This window comes from Acipenser ruthenus, chromosome 14 (genome assembly GCF_902713425.1).
Source record: "Acipenser ruthenus chromosome 14, fAciRut3.2 maternal haplotype, whole genome shotgun sequence".
Classification (NCBI taxonomy): Eukaryota; Metazoa; Chordata; class Actinopteri; order Acipenseriformes; family Acipenseridae; genus Acipenser; species Acipenser ruthenus.
This window is the reverse complement of record NC_081202.1, coordinates 32178931-32198386: the sequence shown is the minus strand read 5'-3', so window position 1 is coordinate 32198386 and position 19456 is coordinate 32178931. Positions and strand designations below refer to the sequence as shown.

The 19456-nt window shown below is 39.3% G+C and overlaps 1 protein-coding gene across 14 annotated transcripts in view; it reads left to right on the top strand.

The window, feature by feature from the left end:
* LOC117419762 (epidermal growth factor receptor kinase substrate 8-like) overlaps positions 1-19456 on the top strand; it is an 87745-nt gene that overhangs the window by 43623 nt on the left and 24666 nt on the right. For 9 of the 14 annotated variants that reach the window (XM_058986381.1, XM_058986376.1, XM_058986375.1 and 6 more), the window contains 9 exons: positions 1159-1243; positions 2657-2733; positions 7187-7237; positions 8646-8713; positions 9045-9206; positions 10179-10328; positions 15533-15615; positions 16332-16471; positions 18728-18801. In XM_058986381.1, the coding sequence (XP_058842364.1) occupies positions 1179-1243; positions 2657-2733; positions 7187-7237; positions 8646-8713; positions 9045-9206; positions 10179-10328; positions 15533-15615; positions 16332-16471; positions 18728-18801 (870 nt within the window). In that variant the 5' untranslated portion in view covers positions 1159-1178. The remainder of the gene's footprint in view (positions 1-1158; positions 1244-2656; positions 2734-7186; positions 7238-8645; positions 8714-9044; positions 9207-10178; positions 10329-15532; positions 15616-16331; positions 16472-18727; positions 18802-19456) is intronic. The other 5 variants (XM_058986380.1, XM_058986386.1, XM_058986384.1 and 2 more) reach the window with 4 other exon arrangements.

Sequence of the window (19456 nt, the reverse complement as noted above, 5' to 3'; positions counted from 1 at the left end):
GGGAACTACATGGACATTGTGAGAAATTGAACCGCTGCTAGAAATTAGGTCAGATACCCAAATCCCAGCCGAACAGGACAAAGTCTAAATGAGAAGATACAAAGATTCCCAGCAGATTATTGTAAACATCCAGTTCACAAACAATAAATAAACTGAATGCACTTGCAAACTGTTACAGCAGCTCAACAGTTAGTGTGTAGTGGCTGAACAGGAGCGGCCCTCTGAGTCTCAGCTGCAGACCAGGACTGCTGCAGACACAACAGCACAAAATACTCGGAGGAACTCAACAGGATTTCGTTTTTTTTTTTTTTCATTTTACATTCTTTCGCACTTTTAAAAGTTACAAAGCTATACATCTCTGAACGATTTTGTGGTCCGTTTTTAGATGTGTTTTTATATAGGCAAATAATTTTAACAGATTAAATATATCATCAGTCAACCAATCAATTATTGACACTCCTTGCTTAAGTTAAGCATTCACTGACTGATTAACCACCCTGTTGCCCTCTTCAGAGCCTCATGCTTGTATATATTATACTATTAACACATGCAAGTTTTCAGCTGTGTTTCAAGTTAATTTCTACTGTTAGTGTACAATATTTCATTTATTTCTTTTGCTTTTTAATAATAGTTTTCCCAATGCATATATTATATAATCTCTCTGACTGTCTATCTGTGGTGAACATGATAACTGCCTTCATTCAGCACCAATCTTCACCAAACTGGCTATAATCAATATTATAAGTCACGTCCCCATTGGAACCTATCAGCAGCAACTACACTTACAATAACACTGAGAGCATAGATCTCACATTCAGAATGTCAATGACAAAGCATTTGAAACGTGTAAACCACAACAGATTCTATAGAAACAGATTAAGCACGTTAATATCAGCTTTTTTCAGTTTTTTTTATTTAGATTTAATGATAATGTACTGTCTGTTTCTAAGTGGCTACCTCAAATCAATCACTTTTTGTGTGACAGTCTGACACAGCAAAGAGTGCAAGAGAATGAAATACACACTCGACTTGACTAGAGGGAACCACATGCAAGCGAACGCTGTACACAGCATGTGCCTGCACTGGTTTTGTATTTTACAGCTGTGGAGGGGGCTGTGTGTTACTGACTTTTAAAATGGTTTTGTGTGTACCACTTAGGATTGTAAGTGACGGTCACCATGAATGGATACGTTTCTTCAGATTACGCTGTCGGGGGGCTGAGGACCTACTCCGCACCCACCAAGTGAGTACATACCAAGTGAGGCTGTGTGGTCCAGTGGTTAAAGAAAAGGGCTTGTAACTAGAAGGTCCCCGGTTCAAATCCCACCTCAGCCACTGACTCATTGTGTGACCCTGAGCAAGTCACTTAACCTCCTTGTGCTCCGTCTTTCGGGTGAGACGTAATTGTAAGTGACTCTGCAACTGATGCATAGTTCACACACCCTAGTCTCTGTAAGTTGCCTTGGATAAAGGCTTCTGCTAAATAAACAACACACAACAAGAGCAAAACGGCATGCTTTTCATTCTTCTAGACATTTCTCTTAGCTTCCAAAGATTTTATTTAAATGTCTAATACATGAAAGGATCTATGTCTGGGGAGAAGGCGGCATTGAAAAAAAAGATAAAGAAACGCATTTTCACAGTATTGAAATGTTATTGAAAGAGAAGGAAAAGTGGAAATATCGGGAAAGCGCTACAGGGCTTTGTTTTTCACGTAACTCCTTGTAACAAAATCTTTGAGAACTGTCAAACTTTCAGGAACCAAAAGGTACAGTGACGAAAATGCTTTTTGCAGTTAGAAAAAATATGTTTTTTTTTCTTGTTATAAGAATAATATTCTCGAATAAGGTTGAAACAAGAAATACTTTCCAACCTTCCTCCAAATAAAGAATAGTCTTGGCTTTAAAGCCAAGTGAGAAATTATTTAATAATATTTTTGGCTTCTAAAAGAAAGGCAATCGCAGAGCATTTTAATAGTCTTCCTAAATCTCACTGCAAATGTTTTTCAAATCTCACTTATTTGGATGCTCTCTCTCTGTAAGTCGCCTTGGATAAAGGCGTCTGCTAAAAACAAATAATAATAATAATGCTCTGACCTTGGCATCTTTGTTACAGGACAAACAGTTTGGTTGTGTTTCTTTTATAAGCTATATTTCCATCAGTCCATCTTTACTTGCATCAACAAGCTCAAATACTCAGCTGTGACTAAAGTAAATGAAGTGAGGATACACCCACTGTACCTTCCACGATCTTAGTGAATACCTCATTGTAAATTCCCAGCACCATTAATACGTTTTGAAACACCCCTAGTATACACAAAAACAAAATCATTACTTTCTGACATCAGACTGTGTAGCAGACCAGTCACAAAGGTCGACAAAATTGGAAAGGAAGGTAAAGCACAAAAATGTTTCCTTTTTTTTAAAAAATCTGGACTACGCCACACAATGAATGAGTTAAAATAACAATAAAAGCAAGTTTGTTTCAAATTGAACTTTATTAATTTGGTAATTGGGTAACGGCAGCTTCAACAAGTTAATAAATTGATTTATTTAATACCTGCTGATTTTAAATACAATTACGAGTATCAACACCCCCTTATAACAGCTGCCATACACAGGGAACTGAACCTACGTCTTTACCCTTTGTCTTGCAGTGGAGTTGGTTCCCATTCTCCTGAGCTCTCCGGAATGGACACAGCCTCCACTAAAAACAGTGCAAAGGACTTGTACGGTAGGTGTGAACAGCAGCAGAGCTGAGATAGCATACTCACCTCATTCATGTATTTCTGTAGGACTGTCACCAAGCCATCTATTTACAAAGCAGTCCTGTCGTTGACTGGTGTACAGCAAACCCACCCATCCTGTTTCATAATGAAATAAGGGTCTTGTTTTCTCCTTTCAGGCAGTACAGATTCAATTGCTGTGCGTGTTGTTTTTACCAGGCTTTCACATTGAAAGCAGCTGTTGTAGCTGTGTTATGGAAAGTCTTGCTCTTGATGTCACTTGAAGAGTGAATAATGATGCTCTGTTTTGCCTGTAATGTGTGTGTAAAAGGTGCCTTTAACACTAACCCTTTAATCACTGGAATAGCTAATCACTGGAATAGCAGTGTACTGTATGGAGGAGGGAGAGCCGAAGTGCGGGGCTTCTGGGAGTTGGAGTTCTTTTAGAACTCTCGGAAGTCAGTCCTCAGTAACCAGGCGCTGCTCTTCCAATGGCCCGTGTGTTTCCAGTGGTTAAAGAAAAGGGCTTGTAACTAGGAGGTCCCCGGTTCAAATCCCACCTCAGCCACTGACTCATTGTGTGACCCTGAGCAAGTCATTTAACCTCCTTGTGCTCCGTTTTTCGGGTGAGACGCAATTGTAAATGACTCTGCAGCTGATGCATAGTTCACACACCCTAGTCTCTGTAAGTCGCCTTGGATAAAGGCGTGTGCTAAATAAACAAATAATCATGGGACCTCTTGAATTGGAACACAGAGCCATGCTGGAAGTGCAGCAGTAACATATCTTCAAGCAGTGATCAGCACATTTAGTTCATTGATAACTTGGAACAAATACCAGTAAAAAAAAAAAAAGAAAAATAAAAAATAAAAGTACAAGTTTACCATAATGTGTGGGTATTTGATAATGGACTTCGTTAATTCAAATTCAACTGTATATGTTGTATTCAAACTGGATTTAAAGTGTATGCCAAAGTAATATTATTATTATTATTATTATTATTATTATTATTATTATTATTATTATTATTATTAATATATGTTTTTTTACATTTAGGTAAACAAAATAAGTAAATCAGTTGTAGTCAATGTTTAATGAATGCAATCACAATATATATTCAGTGTCTTATTTTGCTAAACGAACGAGTCTTACAAAAGAATCCCTTTTGATTCTAAAAAGAATTGGGGAAATCCAGACACAGACTGCAATAAGAGTCCATCATGATTTCTGAGGCAGTACTATCTGATATACGGGGGACTGGTCATTTCTGGAGTGCACATTCTACTGTTTTAACAGAATCCTTTGACACCATTGTGATGGATGATTTAAGAGTGCAGACCTTTGGGTGTTTTTATTCGTTAACAAATCATAAATACTGGTAGAACTGACTACTTGTGAGCTCCTTGACTGGGAGTTGTTGAAGATGTTTGATATCTCAGTCTATCAGATAACACGTGTAGTGTAAGTGAGTGTTCAGGTATGCAACTGCATCGCCCCTGTTTCTCCATTTTAATCTACATGGCACTGTATTTCCTGAATGACAAGAAGTCTAGTTACATAAATAAAATATTTTCTCATTTAAAAAAACGCTTGGACATTACAGGGTTAAACTGTGGCCAGTGTTTAATCTGTAATCATTAGAAGAATAGGTGACTTTTTCTATTATTCTATTATTATTCTTTCATGCCGTGACAAACCAGAATGAAACAAACCGACACACAACCTCTATCATCTAAAAGAATACAGCATCAGAATTGAGCTTCACAAAAAAGTGACGGCCTTGGAGCAGAGCTTGCTTAGTGGAATGTCATTTTTAATAATGGCACATAGTGTTAGGAGTGGGTGGATGAAGATTGTATAAAGCTTTCATTTGATGTATACATTGTGTTTGACATTTCAAACGCTCAGAAAGCAAGCAGTTTGTATATTTAGCCACCTTTTTACTGAAACATGGAACATTTTAGATCCAAAAGTTTATATTTTTCTTTTTCCAAAATATTCAAAAACATACCTTTTTATAGTCTGCAATCAGATCTCCTATTAGTGCTACACAAACTGAATATTCAGCTGGAGCTCTCTGCAGAAATCAGGTGCTGACAGGTGAGGGTCACTGGTGTTGATCGGGGTAATTTACAGCTGCTTGGATTTGTGATTGCTGCTTTGCATAGACTCTGTGGAGAACAGTGATCCACACAAACCCAAGCAGCTGTTTCTTCACTAGTTTCACTCTGAATGGTAAATTAGCCCGATCAAGACCAATGACCCTCACCTGTGGAGAGCTCCACCCAAATAATCAAATAATCAGTTCCTTCAGCTCTATGTCCTCTACATATGAGTCATATACAATTACCTTGCAAATGTCCCAAGGTAAACAAGGTAAATGCTGATAACTGGGTCTGTGCTGAGAAAATGCAGGTAATCCTTCCTCTGTTGGTTCTATATATAAACCACTGAGCCTGCTTCCCAGTGTATACACCCCCACAGCTTATATTAGTTCAGATACAAGACGTGGGGGCAGTGATGTGTATAGATCTTCCATTTCGATACACCAGCATGTTGAACTGAGATAGTAACATAGATGCAAGAAGTGAGACCAAATGTGCAGGGTTACAACAAAGAAACCACTCCAGAGTTTTGTGGCTCAAACATTTGAAGGGACTGTCATATTAACTTTATACCGGACAGAGGGTTTAATAATTTGTTGTTTTTTTTTCCATCAGTAAGCTAAACGTGTGTATAGGGAGTGCTATAATTGGATATGATCATTTAAACATTACCACTTGCGCGTTACAAATTCTTATAGGCCTGTGTACCTCCCTGTCAAGAATTGCATTTGACGTTCTGCACAACTCTCTTCAATGGTTTCATTATTACAACCCGGTACTTTGCACTAACCAAGGGGTTAATGTACATGTTCTCACCCCTTATTCGTCCCAAACTCTGCTGCTCGCCTTGTCTTTTCCCTCCCTCGTTTCTCCCACGCTACACCGCTCCTCCGATCTCTGCACTGGTTCCCTATTGCTGCTTGCATCCAATTCAAACTTCTTGTACTCGCCTATTGCTGTCTTGACCTTTCTGCTCCCTCCTATCTCCAATAATTTCTCCCTACACCCCCTCTTGTTCCCTCTGCTCCTTCTCCACCCTTGCCCCTCAGTGGTGGATTGACCTACCCACGGATATCAGGACTGTGCAGACCCTGACTACCTTCCGGCGCCTCCTCAAGACACACCTGTTCAGACAGCATCTGTAAACACTACTGACCATACTGGACTATATGGCACCCAATTGTACCAGTTCTTGCATTAGCTTGTACTTGCACGGAACTGCTCCATACCTTGCCGCATTCAACTACTGCTCCTACCTAGAACTACTTAGCATATCTTGTGTTTGATTTTACTCTTATAGGTAACTCACGTTTTTTTTTTATTTGCTCTTATTTGAAGTCATTCTCATCCATTTATCATACTTAATACCTGTTCTTACTGGACTTTACTCGTACAAGCAAATATTTACTATATGTTTTATCTGCTCTTAGTCAAACTCCCTCTTACTTATAATTTACTTTATTCTTTATTTTGCTCTTACTTGAATTTGATCTTATTTTACCTTGATAACTGCTCTTACCTGCATTATGATATTCTGTAATGTGATATTTTATAATCTGATAACTAATAATAATAATAATAATAATAATAATAATAAATAGGAACAACCACATCATCACTGGCCTCTATTAAAGAGTGCTAACCAATGCTGGGAACATTGTTTTACTTTTAAAAAAGAATACGCAGGTGTTGCATGCTCTACTCCAGGATTGGAGTACATGCCTGTTTCCAATTCCTTTTTAAAATCCATTCTCAATTCCATTTCCAACAATAATGATTGTGATTGTTTTAACTGCTTTGTTAAATTTAATTAAGTAACGGTGACTTCAATTTAACTAAGTTGTTGCCACTGTGAGACTCTCATTTTAACAGAATGCTGCCAATTGCAGTTCTGATCAGTGATGTGTTGGAATTGATTAAAAGGGAAAGGGAATTGGAATTAGGAATTGATTTTTAAAAAGGAAAAGGAATTGGAATTGAAAATTGACCCCAACCCAACTCCACTCAATATAGGTATCCTGCTCTTAGTTCATCATGGCCTACAAAGTGTGTCCCTTTGACCAAACCATGGAAATCGACCATTACCACAGGAAGTAATGCAGCATCAGGAAGAAGGACATCTAAATGACCCAAATCTTCAGGGTGGCGCATCTAAAATATGGATATCCCTATGAAAGTGCACAGCCTGTAAGCAGCCCCCCCCCCCCCCCCCCCCAATGCACACTGCAGCACTGTGTTACTCGCCCCCTCTCCCCAGCCTCTTTGTTAACACACAGGCATTGCTGTTTCCCAAAGGCGCGTGTCCTGTACACTGCTATGCCCGCTGCACTTCTCTTGTTTCCCTTCCTTCACTCAGGGACGGATGGGCTATACTTCTTCAGATCTTCGTCCAAACATAAAAAGAAAGGTTAGAAAGGAACCCGCAGTGGTTTGTTTGGTGATTTTTTGTGGTGCCTAGTCTGGCTGTTCAGAAATGTCCTGCAAAACCAAAACTACAGTGTCAGTAATCCTTTTCCTTCCTAGTGACGCCCATGCAGGAAATAAAACAGTTATAGTGCAGCCATACTACTGTGAAGTACAGCTAAATATAATATCCATCATCTCTAATTCAGGCAGTACTAATCAGAGATTCTTCACTTACCTGATCTCTAACTTCTGTAAAGCAAGCAATTAAAGCAAGCAATTTGTGCAGGCAAGGTTAGCCATCCATTGCATACAACATAATATGTATAGCAAATTATATTGGTGAAGTCTTTTAATGTCAGCTAATTTGCAGTCTAAGTAAAACTTGCTTAGTAACTTCTTGTCCCGTGCCTGCATAGAACAATTGCAGAAAAGAATGAATGGTTTTGATTTTGCAGCATTAGTAGATTGCCTTTTCGTTTGCTGTGTTGCTGCAGAAAAGAGCCCTGTTTCCAAGTATAGTGTTGGTACAAAGTTAAAATAGTTGGATGACATTTTCTGAAACTCATCAAAATGATGATCTTTCTGCATGTGTGTTGCATCCAAGCGCTTGCAGTGAACAAGAGCACTTGCAACATTCAGTAACTGCTAAAGAAATCAGCAACATATGATTTGATTGCAGCAAACAACAGTGCTGGTGGTAAGTACTGAGAGCCAACGGCTGGTGCCCTTTTAATGTGGATTGCAGTTAGTGTGCTTTTGTTTTCCAGTCCTGCTGTTAAATTGTAAAATGTTTTGTGCACCTCATTGCAAAAATATGAATGTTAGCATCATTTTTATTTGTGGGACACATATGTTCCCTGTACTTTAACAGTTTAATCTATGAAATATGTCCCTTGTGCCTTCAAGGGTTAAAACAGGTCCCCAAAACACAAATATCTGGTAGAGGCACATACAGCTATGGCCAAAAGAATTAACTAATGTTGCTTCATGAAGTTGAATAAAACCTGCTGAATAATGTTACGTTAACATATTGAATTACATACCGCTTTGTAGTTTTCAATATACATAAACAAAAACTGACATAAATGGAAAAATGTGACATTTTGAAATCTAACATGAAATACTGTACTACTATGAAGGCTACCGGTAGACTTTTGCAATGTATTTATGTAGTTTCTTTGATTACATAATGTTAAATAAAATATTTAAATGAGATTCATATAGTGTTTTAATTGTCTCAATCCTACAATTCTAGGTGATGCAAAACTTTTGGCCATAGCTAGTTTCCAACTGCATTATTTAAAAACAAGAAACGTGTCCCCTTGAACCAGTATAGCCAAGCAATTGTCCAGCCTCTGCTGTCTTGATCTGGATCTAACTCTCTCTCTCTCTCTTTCTGTTTTGCACAGAGCAAAGGAAGAACTATGCGAGGAACAGCCTTTCCAGCATGACAGAAACCTCACAGTACCGGGTTGAGGTAAGGATGCCCTCTTCAGTTCAGCAGCAGCATCATGACCACTATCAGTCAATGTTGTTAAGCTCCTTTCTATTTCCTAAGCATGTAAACTCCACATGTAGTATTATACTGTACGCTTTCAACTGTGTAAACACTAAGGCTAACACCTAGATTTCTCATTGCATGGCAGTTTTATTCAGAGTTTAACAAGACACACCTGAGCTTGTTGCCTATTCCCTGTGTCTAATCCAGCTCCTATTAAAAGCTGGAATGGGTGAAACTGCTATGCAACAGGAGTCTTGTTTCCCTCCCCTTCGTGACTGTATGTCCTTCTTTTCTTGGCCGCGAGCAGCACTTGACCACCTTTGTGATGGACCGTAAGGAGGCTATGGTGACCATGGAGGACGGGCTTCGGAAGCTGAAGCTGCTGGACGCCAAGGGGAAGGTGTGGACCCAGGACATGCTGCTGCAGGTGGACGACAAGGCGGTCAGCCTTATCGATGTGGAGACCACGGTGAGCCCTGCCTCTGCATCCGTGAAGGATTCATATTCCAGGACATCTTGTCCTGTGTATAGGTGTCGTCCCTTGCATAGCACACATGAGACAATTCTGAATTTAAAAAAACAAAAAGTTATCTTTTAATAGTAGTTCATTAGTACAATCTTCTATTTTCTACATAGTGTATAGGATGTCTCCTAATATAACAGAAATTAGCTTGCACAGTTTGAGCAGATTTGCGGTCGTCTCGTTCCAACTGCACAACATGACATCTATTATAACAATGAGACACCCTACACACCACGTTGTAACTTATAGTACAGTATTGTATGTGTAAGTACAGGACTGGCTAAGTTCCCATTGCATAGCAGTGTGATCCACTCCTGGCTTCACTGAGCTTCATTAGACACACCTGAGCTTGTTACCTACATACACACAGAGTCTTATTTCCACTCTAATATTTCATGGAGCATCCTCAGGAGTGGCCCTATTTTTTGTGCTCCTTTTTTAACCTTTAGAAATCACACATACAGAACAAATCTGAACAAGGTTTTATCAAACTGTGCTGTTTATGTCTAATGGCTAGATTCTCAAAATCATTAGAGCAGTTCATTCGGGAAGGAAAAGCATAGCCAGAAATAAACAACTCTGGCTTTTAATTTTGGGACTTGTTGTCCTGAATTGTTTGTGAGTTTTTTTTTTACTATTACTATTTTTAGAATTGTAATGGGTGTGTTTTTTCCTTGCTACATAAAATTGTGCTAATGGCAATATTGATTAAATAGCTTTGTGTCCTACAGAAAGACATAGGACAATAATTCTGGAGCTCAGTGTATACTCAATTACTCAATACAATGCAGGAGAGATACGAGATTTAAAAAAAGGAAGTCTGTGGTATGGTAGTTTTCCGATTTAGTGAAAGAAAATTTGATTAATTATTTTACTGTCTTTTATTTTAAACTGTAACAAAGTGTTGTTGGTTTTCAGAACGAGCTGGAGCACTTTCCCCTGAGCACGATCCAGCACTGCCAGTCTGTGATGAACGCCTGCAGTTACGACTCCATCTTAGCGCTGGTGTGTAAAGAACCGGGCCAGGCCAAGCCAGACCTGCACCTCTTCCAGTGCGACGAGATCAAGGTGGGTTGCACCCAAAGTCTATGAAACATGTGCAGCCGCCTTCCATAGTTTACCCGCCTGTGCATTCTAATGTTGACAGTCCAGTTAGTTTACATCCCCCAACGTTAATATTAGATCCAGGCTCACAGGCCCCGCCCCCCTCCATAAACCAGCTCCCTTGGCGCACTGAATTAAACAAGCATTCCTGCAACTGTCTGCAGCAGTGAGGGCTCAACATTGAAGACACTGAAAAAGACATTTAGTCATTGAATCTAATACATTTCTGTTTACTATTTCTAATTTTGAGTTTTATTAGCTATGGATAATAATTTAAATTCTAAGTCATGTCCCCATTGTAGAGCAGCTACACTTATTTCACTGAGAGTGTAGATCTCACACTCAGAATGTCAATGACAAAGCATTCGAAAAGTTTAAACCACAACAGGCTCTATATAAACAGATTAAATATGTTATACCAGGGTTTCATCTGTTTTTTATTTAGTTTTAGTAATTTACAACTAGGGGTCTACCGAATTCACGATTTCGCAGAAATCGGGAAATTGAGGGGTCATTGTGAAATTCACCTCTTTAGAGACCAATATATACTGGACTAGTACGGAGAAAAAAGAAACCTAATTTAAATGAACTACTGCACACCGCACGCGACACAAAGTACATGCCTTAATTCTGTAGATAGGCTTTTTCCCCAAAGAAACTACATACAGATGGAGGTATATTGTTTTGCATATCTTAATGTGTGGAGAAAATACGATCGATTGCTATTTAGCTTCAGAATCACACATTAAAACGAAAGGCTACTACAGAGGCCGCTAAACAGAAGGTAAAACAAATAACAACTTTCAGAAAACAAACTTGAAAGTCAGCGCAGAGAAAAGTATTCCTGTCGGTTGTAGCCAAGTTAAATCATTACTGCAGGTATGATCTAGCACAGTCACCTCGCTTCAAACAACCTGCTGCTTACTTTTTAAACGCGCTTAGAATTTTAGACCTGAATAGGCACGTTTTCTTTCTTTTGACTCGGTAAAATAAATTCCTGGATGGGACAAACAACATGACAATGAACGTGCTGCGTATATGGCCTTTATTAAAAAAATGCCAGACTTTTGGGACTGTTTCTAATCGATTTGTATAACTTGGAAAGCGTTGCATTTCCAACCAATTCAGTGGATGCAGAAGGTGCAGTCTCAATGTATGGGCAAGTCTTCACAACAGTGAATGACGACAGCACCTGCTGGGGATGTTTCATGCTTGCCTTTAACAAATGACAGCACTCCATTTTAGTAAGGCTTTTATAGTGCTCTGAAATAATATCTACTTAAGTTTTATTTAATGTTTCTACAGGTCCGCAAAATCTTAATTCTATTCCATAACCTACTCGCGAAAAATATGTGAATTCTCCGTGATTTAATTAGACTCCTACTTATAACGCATGTTTTTATGTGTTCGTTGGCTACCTCTAATCCAAGCTGAGTGTACTTTCTCTTGGACTTTTTGTATGCCTGATACAGCAAAGGGAGTGTGAGAAATACATGCTCACTTATAAACTTACATTAACTTCAGTGCAGCTTAGAAATACTATGAAAGCCATGCAAGTCACTACACCTTTAAATATGGTGCCGTGGTGTGTTTGAGTGTGTGGGTATTACTCAAAGTCCACCAAGCTTAAACCATACCATGCATTGTTTAGGATTAACTAGTAGAGACACCTGCTGCTACAAAAACAGGAGTTCCACGTCCACTGAACTGGAGCGCTGGAGATTGCGTTCACGTCACATGCTCAGTTGTCGGCTCCTTGGTAAATGTTTGCTTAATGTCAGGTATCTGGGATGTGGCACTGGACTTTCAAAAACACTGATTTCACTGGAAAGAAACCTTTGTAACCTACTGTTAGTCTTTTTTTTTTTTTTTACAATTTTAAATAACTATATTGGGTAGATAAGATGAGATGTAGTTTGTTTACTTTTTATTGTTAAAAAAACTTACAAGCTTCAGCCGTTGCTTTTTCATTTTTTAGTTCCATCTGCCACTGGAGACATTATTCACAGTCGCACACTATTTAAAAAAATTAATTCAGTATTTCAGTATTTTTTAAATTTGATTTGTTAATAAATCAAGTTGCTATTCATAAATCTTCCTCATGCATGTTTCAAAGAAGCCAGCATCTAGAACAGTTTTGTGAATGTCAAACTGTATTTATTCATAAAAACCTAATGAAATAACATAACTGCATATCAGCACTGGTCTCTGCAGCTCCTCTCTTTCTTGACAGGATTTCCAACCTTCCTGGCAAGGCTTTAATTCTTTGCATTTGGCCGTTTCGCACAGTCTACAACTTGGCCTGATTTATATTATATCCCACTGGGGAAAAAAACTAATTCATTATCATCTGACACTGAGCACAAACTCAAAGCGTGACTCTTAAGATTGCAATCCAGTTTTTATTCCAGTCGCTCATCCATTTCCAGTTAGTTAGTTCTAGTTACATTACAGCCTATAGAAAAGTTTACTGTGGTATTTTTGCAGTTTTCCCCAAGCTTTTCCCATGGTTATACTATGAAATCAGGACTTAAAGGATGTGTTGCAGTACGAATACCTCTGTTAAGAAAGGGGAACAAGACTAAAAGGCTAAAATATGCACAAGAACACAGAAATTGGACTATGGAACAATGGTTAAAGGTACTTTGGACTGTCGATGGACGGACAACGACACCTGTGCCTTCTGCCAGTTCTGTTGTCAATTCAACACTTGTCTTCTTTCTATTCCTTAAGGATATTATCTTGAAGTTTATATTCGTGTTTCTGTGTACTTGTTGATTATGCTTCGGATACCATACCTTGAAAATCGAGTGTCACTGTTTTCTAAAATTCAAACAAATTTAACTCAACAAAAACAAATATGACAGGCAGGATATAAACTGGATTATGCAGCAGTCAGCAAACAAGACAGAGACAGAGAAAAACTTTGCTAACTATATGGTATGAACTTCAAAAACATTTTCTGTTATTTAGTGTGGAGTAGTGGTTAGGGCTCTGGGCTCTTGACTGGAGGGTCGTGGGTTCAATCCCAGGTGGGGGCAATGCTGCTGTACCCTTGAGCAAGGTACTTTATCTAGATTGCTCCAGTAAAAACCCAACTGTATAAATGGGTAATTGTATGTAAAAATAATGTGATATCTAGTAACAATTGTAAGTCGCCCTGGATAAGTGAAATAAATAATAATAAATAATAATAATAATATTTATTTATGTATGCTGTATTAGCTATATGTAAACAAAATATATAAAGTCATATTTACTATCCAACCTTGCCTCACTTATTTTCTTGACTGATTCTTATATTAAGTATGTACTGCAGACTCAGCCATTGTGGAAAATGAAATGCCCCAGCAGCTTCAGGCATTATAGCCCCCTGTCGGTAACAATAGCCTTCCCGAGGGGCATTTCATTTTCCACTATGGCTGAGTCTGCAGTACATATTTAATATATAAATTGGTCATTATTATTTTTAAATTTAAGACTAATCTATATATTATTATGTTTTTTTTTTAGTAGCCACTTTTATCCAAAGCGACTTACAGAAATTATACAAAATATAATAATATACAGATTAGTCTTAAATTGAAAAAAGAAAATAGAAAAAGAAAAATAAAGATATGGGGAGAAATGGTAGATGTAAAGACATAGCAGACATATAAAAGCAAATTAAGAATTCTAAACATCTAAAATACACAACTAACTGACAAATAAAATAACAACACATCCCAGAACAGCCAGTGTGCTTTCCCGATGTTCTTACCCAATTGCAGCACACGCTGCCGCTCACACTGGCAGGAAAGATGAATCTGCAGCAATCCTTAATCGCAGGCAGTAGAAACAGGTGTGTGATGGACACAGGTGAAAACAACACAGTCCAGTGATACGCTGTGACGCACAGAGAACACTTGCAATGAAGGAGGCTGTGTGGTCCAGTGGTTAAAGAAAAGGGCTTGTAACCAGGAGGCCCCCGGTTCAAATCCCACCTCAGCCATTGACTCATTGTGTGACCCTGAGCAAGTCACTTAACCTCCTTGTGCTCCGTCTTTCGGGTGAGATGTAATTGTAAGTGACTCTGCAGCTGATGCATAGTTCACACATAGTCTCTGTAAGTCGCCTTGGATAAAGGCGTCTGCTAAATAAACAAATAACAATAACATGTTGTTGTTTGAGAATTGAAAACAAAACAAATCTTAACAATAAACAAAAAAAACACCCTCTTTGTCATAATTTTCATATTTTATAAAATATATGAAAATTCAATGATTCTTAAGAGGTCATTGAAATAAAATGTATAGGTGACCTTCAGAAATATGAAATTAAATGAAATTTACTTCATGGTGTATAAGTTGAAACCTGTATGGGAAAATATAACTTTTCAGTGCCAGTTATTATATAGTGACATGGATTATGCTGAGGAAAATACTTTTTTCTTTTTCAAATGAATAATGCTGGACATACAACTTAACTGCATTACAACTTAGTCAATTTGTATGCAGTGTAAAGGATTAGATCCAAGGGTTTTTGGCTTGTTTTTGCCCACACAGTGATGCCTGTTTGTGCCTATATTCACCTAGAAGTGTGTCCTAGACTGTAGGTGGAGGTTTTTAAATATGTGACGCTGTACAGCAATTAAAAAGAAATCTTAATACAATCATGAAATGTGTCAGATGTCAGGACTGCCCAGTCCCTGACCACATTCCGGTGCCTCCTTAAGACTCACCTCTTCAAACAGCACCTGTAGAACTCCTCTGTTTGTATCCTGGGACACTATCACCCTTCATGTAAATGTGCTTTATTTTGCTCTTATCTGCCCCCTATTTTACTGCATTTAATCCTGTACTTCAGAATACTGTAATCTGCCAAGTGTTTAACCTGTAGTACTTTGTATTTAATCATATCCTGATGTAACTATCAATATTTAATCATATCCTGATGTAACTATCACTATTATCTGCTGTATTATTGAATTGTGGTTTGCCACACTTGTACTTTGCTTGAACAAAAGTTATTGTATTTCTTGCTCTTATTGTATTACTTGTATTGTAACACTTGAAATGTATTTGCTTACGATTGTAAGTCGCCCTGGATAAGGGCGTCTGCTAAGAAATAAATAATAATGATAATAATAATAATAATAATAATAATAATAATAATGTTGTTCCCTGCAGGCGAACCTGATCCACTCGGATATCGAAAGCGCAATCATTGACAACAAAGGAGGGAAGCAGAAGAAAAGGTCGGACACGCTCAGGTACTGCTTGCTCTTGTTTGTTACTGTATGTGAACAATCCCAGCACACCTAGAATTATCTGAGCCTGCTTTCTAAAACATTCCTTAGGGGAGGGAAACACAAATACTACCCTTGAGCTATGATTAGTGTTTAAACACAGCCCAATTAATTATATCACAGCAGGGTGTTCAAAACCCTTTGACCCTTGAACCCTGCTCCCGGACCCCTCTCCATTAACTGGCATGCTGGGTAATTATGGTACAAACTGTATATGTTGTACATTAAACACAAGCAACAACTTATTTTTTCCTCCATCTGGCAATATTTAAGTAAAAAAAAAAGTTTTTTATAATGATTCCCATCTGCAGATAAAATCAGAAGTACAAAATATAAAGCTAAGAATCCAAATATTTGTTAACAGAAGAAATTGAGGGTATATTGCTAGTGCTAATAAGAGCAAGAATATGTATTTATAACCATGGTTACCAATCAGCAATGGTTTTAATAATCATAATAGTAATCCTAATAATAGTAATAATAGCAGTATATAAAATAGATTGTTAGATTCTGTAAGGGTGTGTGTCCCTGTTTTGCAACTAATGTCAGGGATGGAAATAAGACTACGAGCTTGATTAGCCACTGTGTATACGTAACAGGCTCAGGCCTAAATGCTATATCCACTTTTGCAAGGTGGTACTGCAGTCTATCTTCAACACTCCCCTGTTTTTCCTCCCCAGGATGATTCTGAAGAGCGACAGCGCCATCCCTCCGCCCCCCTGTGCCCCAGCCCCGGTCCCCCCTGCCACTGTCACTCAGGTGGATGTGAAGAGCAGGGTGGCAGCCTGGTCAGCCTGGGCAGCTGCTGAGAACCAGGACTGTGAGTGAAGTGCAGAGCAAACCAACCAACCAGACACTTCTTCTTATATACTACAGAGCAAACAAACCAACCAACCAGACACTTCATATACACTGCAGAGCAAACCAACCAACCAGACACTTCATATACACTTCAGAGCAAACCAACCAACCAACCAGACACTTCATATACACTGCAGAGCAAACCAACCAACCAGACACTTCATATACACTGCAGAGCAAACCAACCAACCAGACACTTCATATACACTGCAGAGCAAACCAACCAACCAGACACTTCATATACACTGCAGAGCAAACAAACCAACCAACCAGACACTTCATATACACTGCAGAGCAAACCAACCAACCAGACACTTCATATACACTGCAGAGCAAACCAACCAACCAGACACTTCATATACACTGCAGAGCAAACCAACCAACCAGACACTTCATATACACTGCAGAGCAAACCAACCAACCAGACACTTCATATACACTGCAGAGCAAACCAACCAACCAACCAGACACTTCATATACACTGCAGAGCAAACCAACCAACCAGACACTTCATATACACTGCAGAGCAAACCAACCAACCAGACACTTCATATACACTGCAGAGCTAACCAACCAACCAGACACTTCATATACACTGCAGAGCAAACAAACCAACCAACCAGACACTTCATATACACTGCAGAGCAAACCAACCAACCAGACACTTCATATACACTGCAGAGCAAACCAACCAACCAGACACTTCATATACACTGCAGAGCAAACAAACCAACCAACCAGGCACTTCATATACACTGCAGACCAAACCAACCAACCAGACACTTCATATACACTGCAGAGCAAACCAACCAACCAGACACTTCATATACACTGCAGAGCAAACCAACCAACCAGACACTTCATATACACTGCAGAGCAAACCAACCAACCAGACACTTCATATACACTGCAGAGCAAACCAACCAACCAGACACTTCATATACACTGCAGAGCAAACCAACCAACCAACCAGACACTTCATATACACTGCAGAGCAAACCAACCAACCAGACACTTCATATACACTGCAGAGCAAACCAACCAACCAGACACTTCATATACACTGCAGAGCAAACCAACCAACCAACCAGACACTTCATATACACTGCAGAGCAAACCAACCAACCAGACACTTCATATACACTGCAGAGCAAACAAACCAACCAACCAGGCACTTCATATACACTGCAGAGCAAACCAACCAACCAACCAGACACTTCATATACACTGCAGAGCAAACCAACCAACCAGACACTTCATATACACTGCAGAGCAAACCAACCAACCAGACACTTCATATACACTGCAGAGCAAACAAACCAACCAACCAGGCACTTCATATACACTGCAGAGCAAACCAACCAACCAACCAGACACTTCATATACACTGCAGAGCAAACCAACCAACCAGACACTTCATATACACTGCAGAGCAAACCAACCAACCAACCAGACACTTCATATACACTGCAGAGCAAACCAACCAACCAGACACTTCATATACACTGCAGAGCAAACCAACCAACCAGACACTTCATATACACTGCAGAGCAAACCAACCAACCAGACACTTCATAGCAGTGTGGAGTAGTGGTTAGGGCGCTGGACTCTTGACCGGAGGGTCGTGGGTTCAATCCCAGGTGGGGACACTGCTGCTGTACCCTTGAGCAAGGTACTTTACCTAGATTGCTCCAGTAAAAAAACCCAACTGTATAAATGGGTAATTGTATGTAAAAATAATGTGATATCTTGTAATAATTGTAAGTCGCCCTGGATAAGGGCGTCTGCTAAGAAATAAATAATATACACTGCAGAGCAAACCAACCAACCAACCAGACACTTCATATACACTGCAGAGCAAACCAACCAACCAACCAGACACTTCATATACACTGCAGAGCAAACCAACAAAGCTGCTCAAACTAATGTCTGTTATATTAGGAGACACCCTGTACACTATGTAGTATGAAAATAGAAGATTGTACTCATGAACTACTATTAAACATAACATTAAAAAAATATATATATTCTGGGGTGGCACCTATACACAGACTAAGATGTCCTAGAATATTCATTCTTCAAAGGCGATTAGTTGGTCATGGTGCTCTAAGAGGCTGAATGATCTGTGTTTCGTTGCCTCACGTCATGGTGCTATAAGAGGCTGGATGATTGTTTGATCTGTTTCCACCCCCTCACGTCCATGTCTCTCTCACAGGTGATAAGCAGAGGATGGTTCCGGAGCACGAGGAGACTGTGGAGATGATGGGAGCGCGCGTGGACCGTGATGTGGTACGAGGCTGCATTAACAGGGCAGGGGCTGGGCACGAACAAGCGACCCCGCCCACTGCAAGCGAGCTTCTTAAAGAGCCAGGCTCGTCTGCATTCGTGCTTATAGAGCAGGGGGCAGAATCCATATAAACTGCAGTGTATCACACAGCACTGCCCACTACATGCGCAAAGCTTCTTTACATTGCAGAGCCAAGGACGTTGTGTTTTTTTTTTTTTTTTTTTTTTTTTTTTTTTTTTTTTTAAATCTTACAGACTTGTAGAAATCGGTGCGCTTTACTGCAGGGGTTCCCTAACTTTCTTGGCTCAAGGCCCCCCTGTAACATTATTCATCCTGACTGAGGACCCCTACCCCAATTTTAGATTGGGATCCCTTTTGTGAGAGAGGCTGTGCATTTAGATTAGGATCCCTTTTGTGAGAGGCTGTTCATTTAGATTGGGATCCCTTTAGTGAGAGAGGCTGTTCATTTAGATTGGGATCCCTTTTGTGAGAGAGGCTGTTCATTTAGATTGTTCATGTTAACGTAACATTATTCAAAAGGTTTCATTTGTGAAGCTAGATTAGTTAATTCTATAAGGAGATGCAAGACTTCTGGCCATAGCTGTACACTGGGTGAGAGCCCCATTCAAACCTGTGGAGTGATGTGATGGCAGGAGA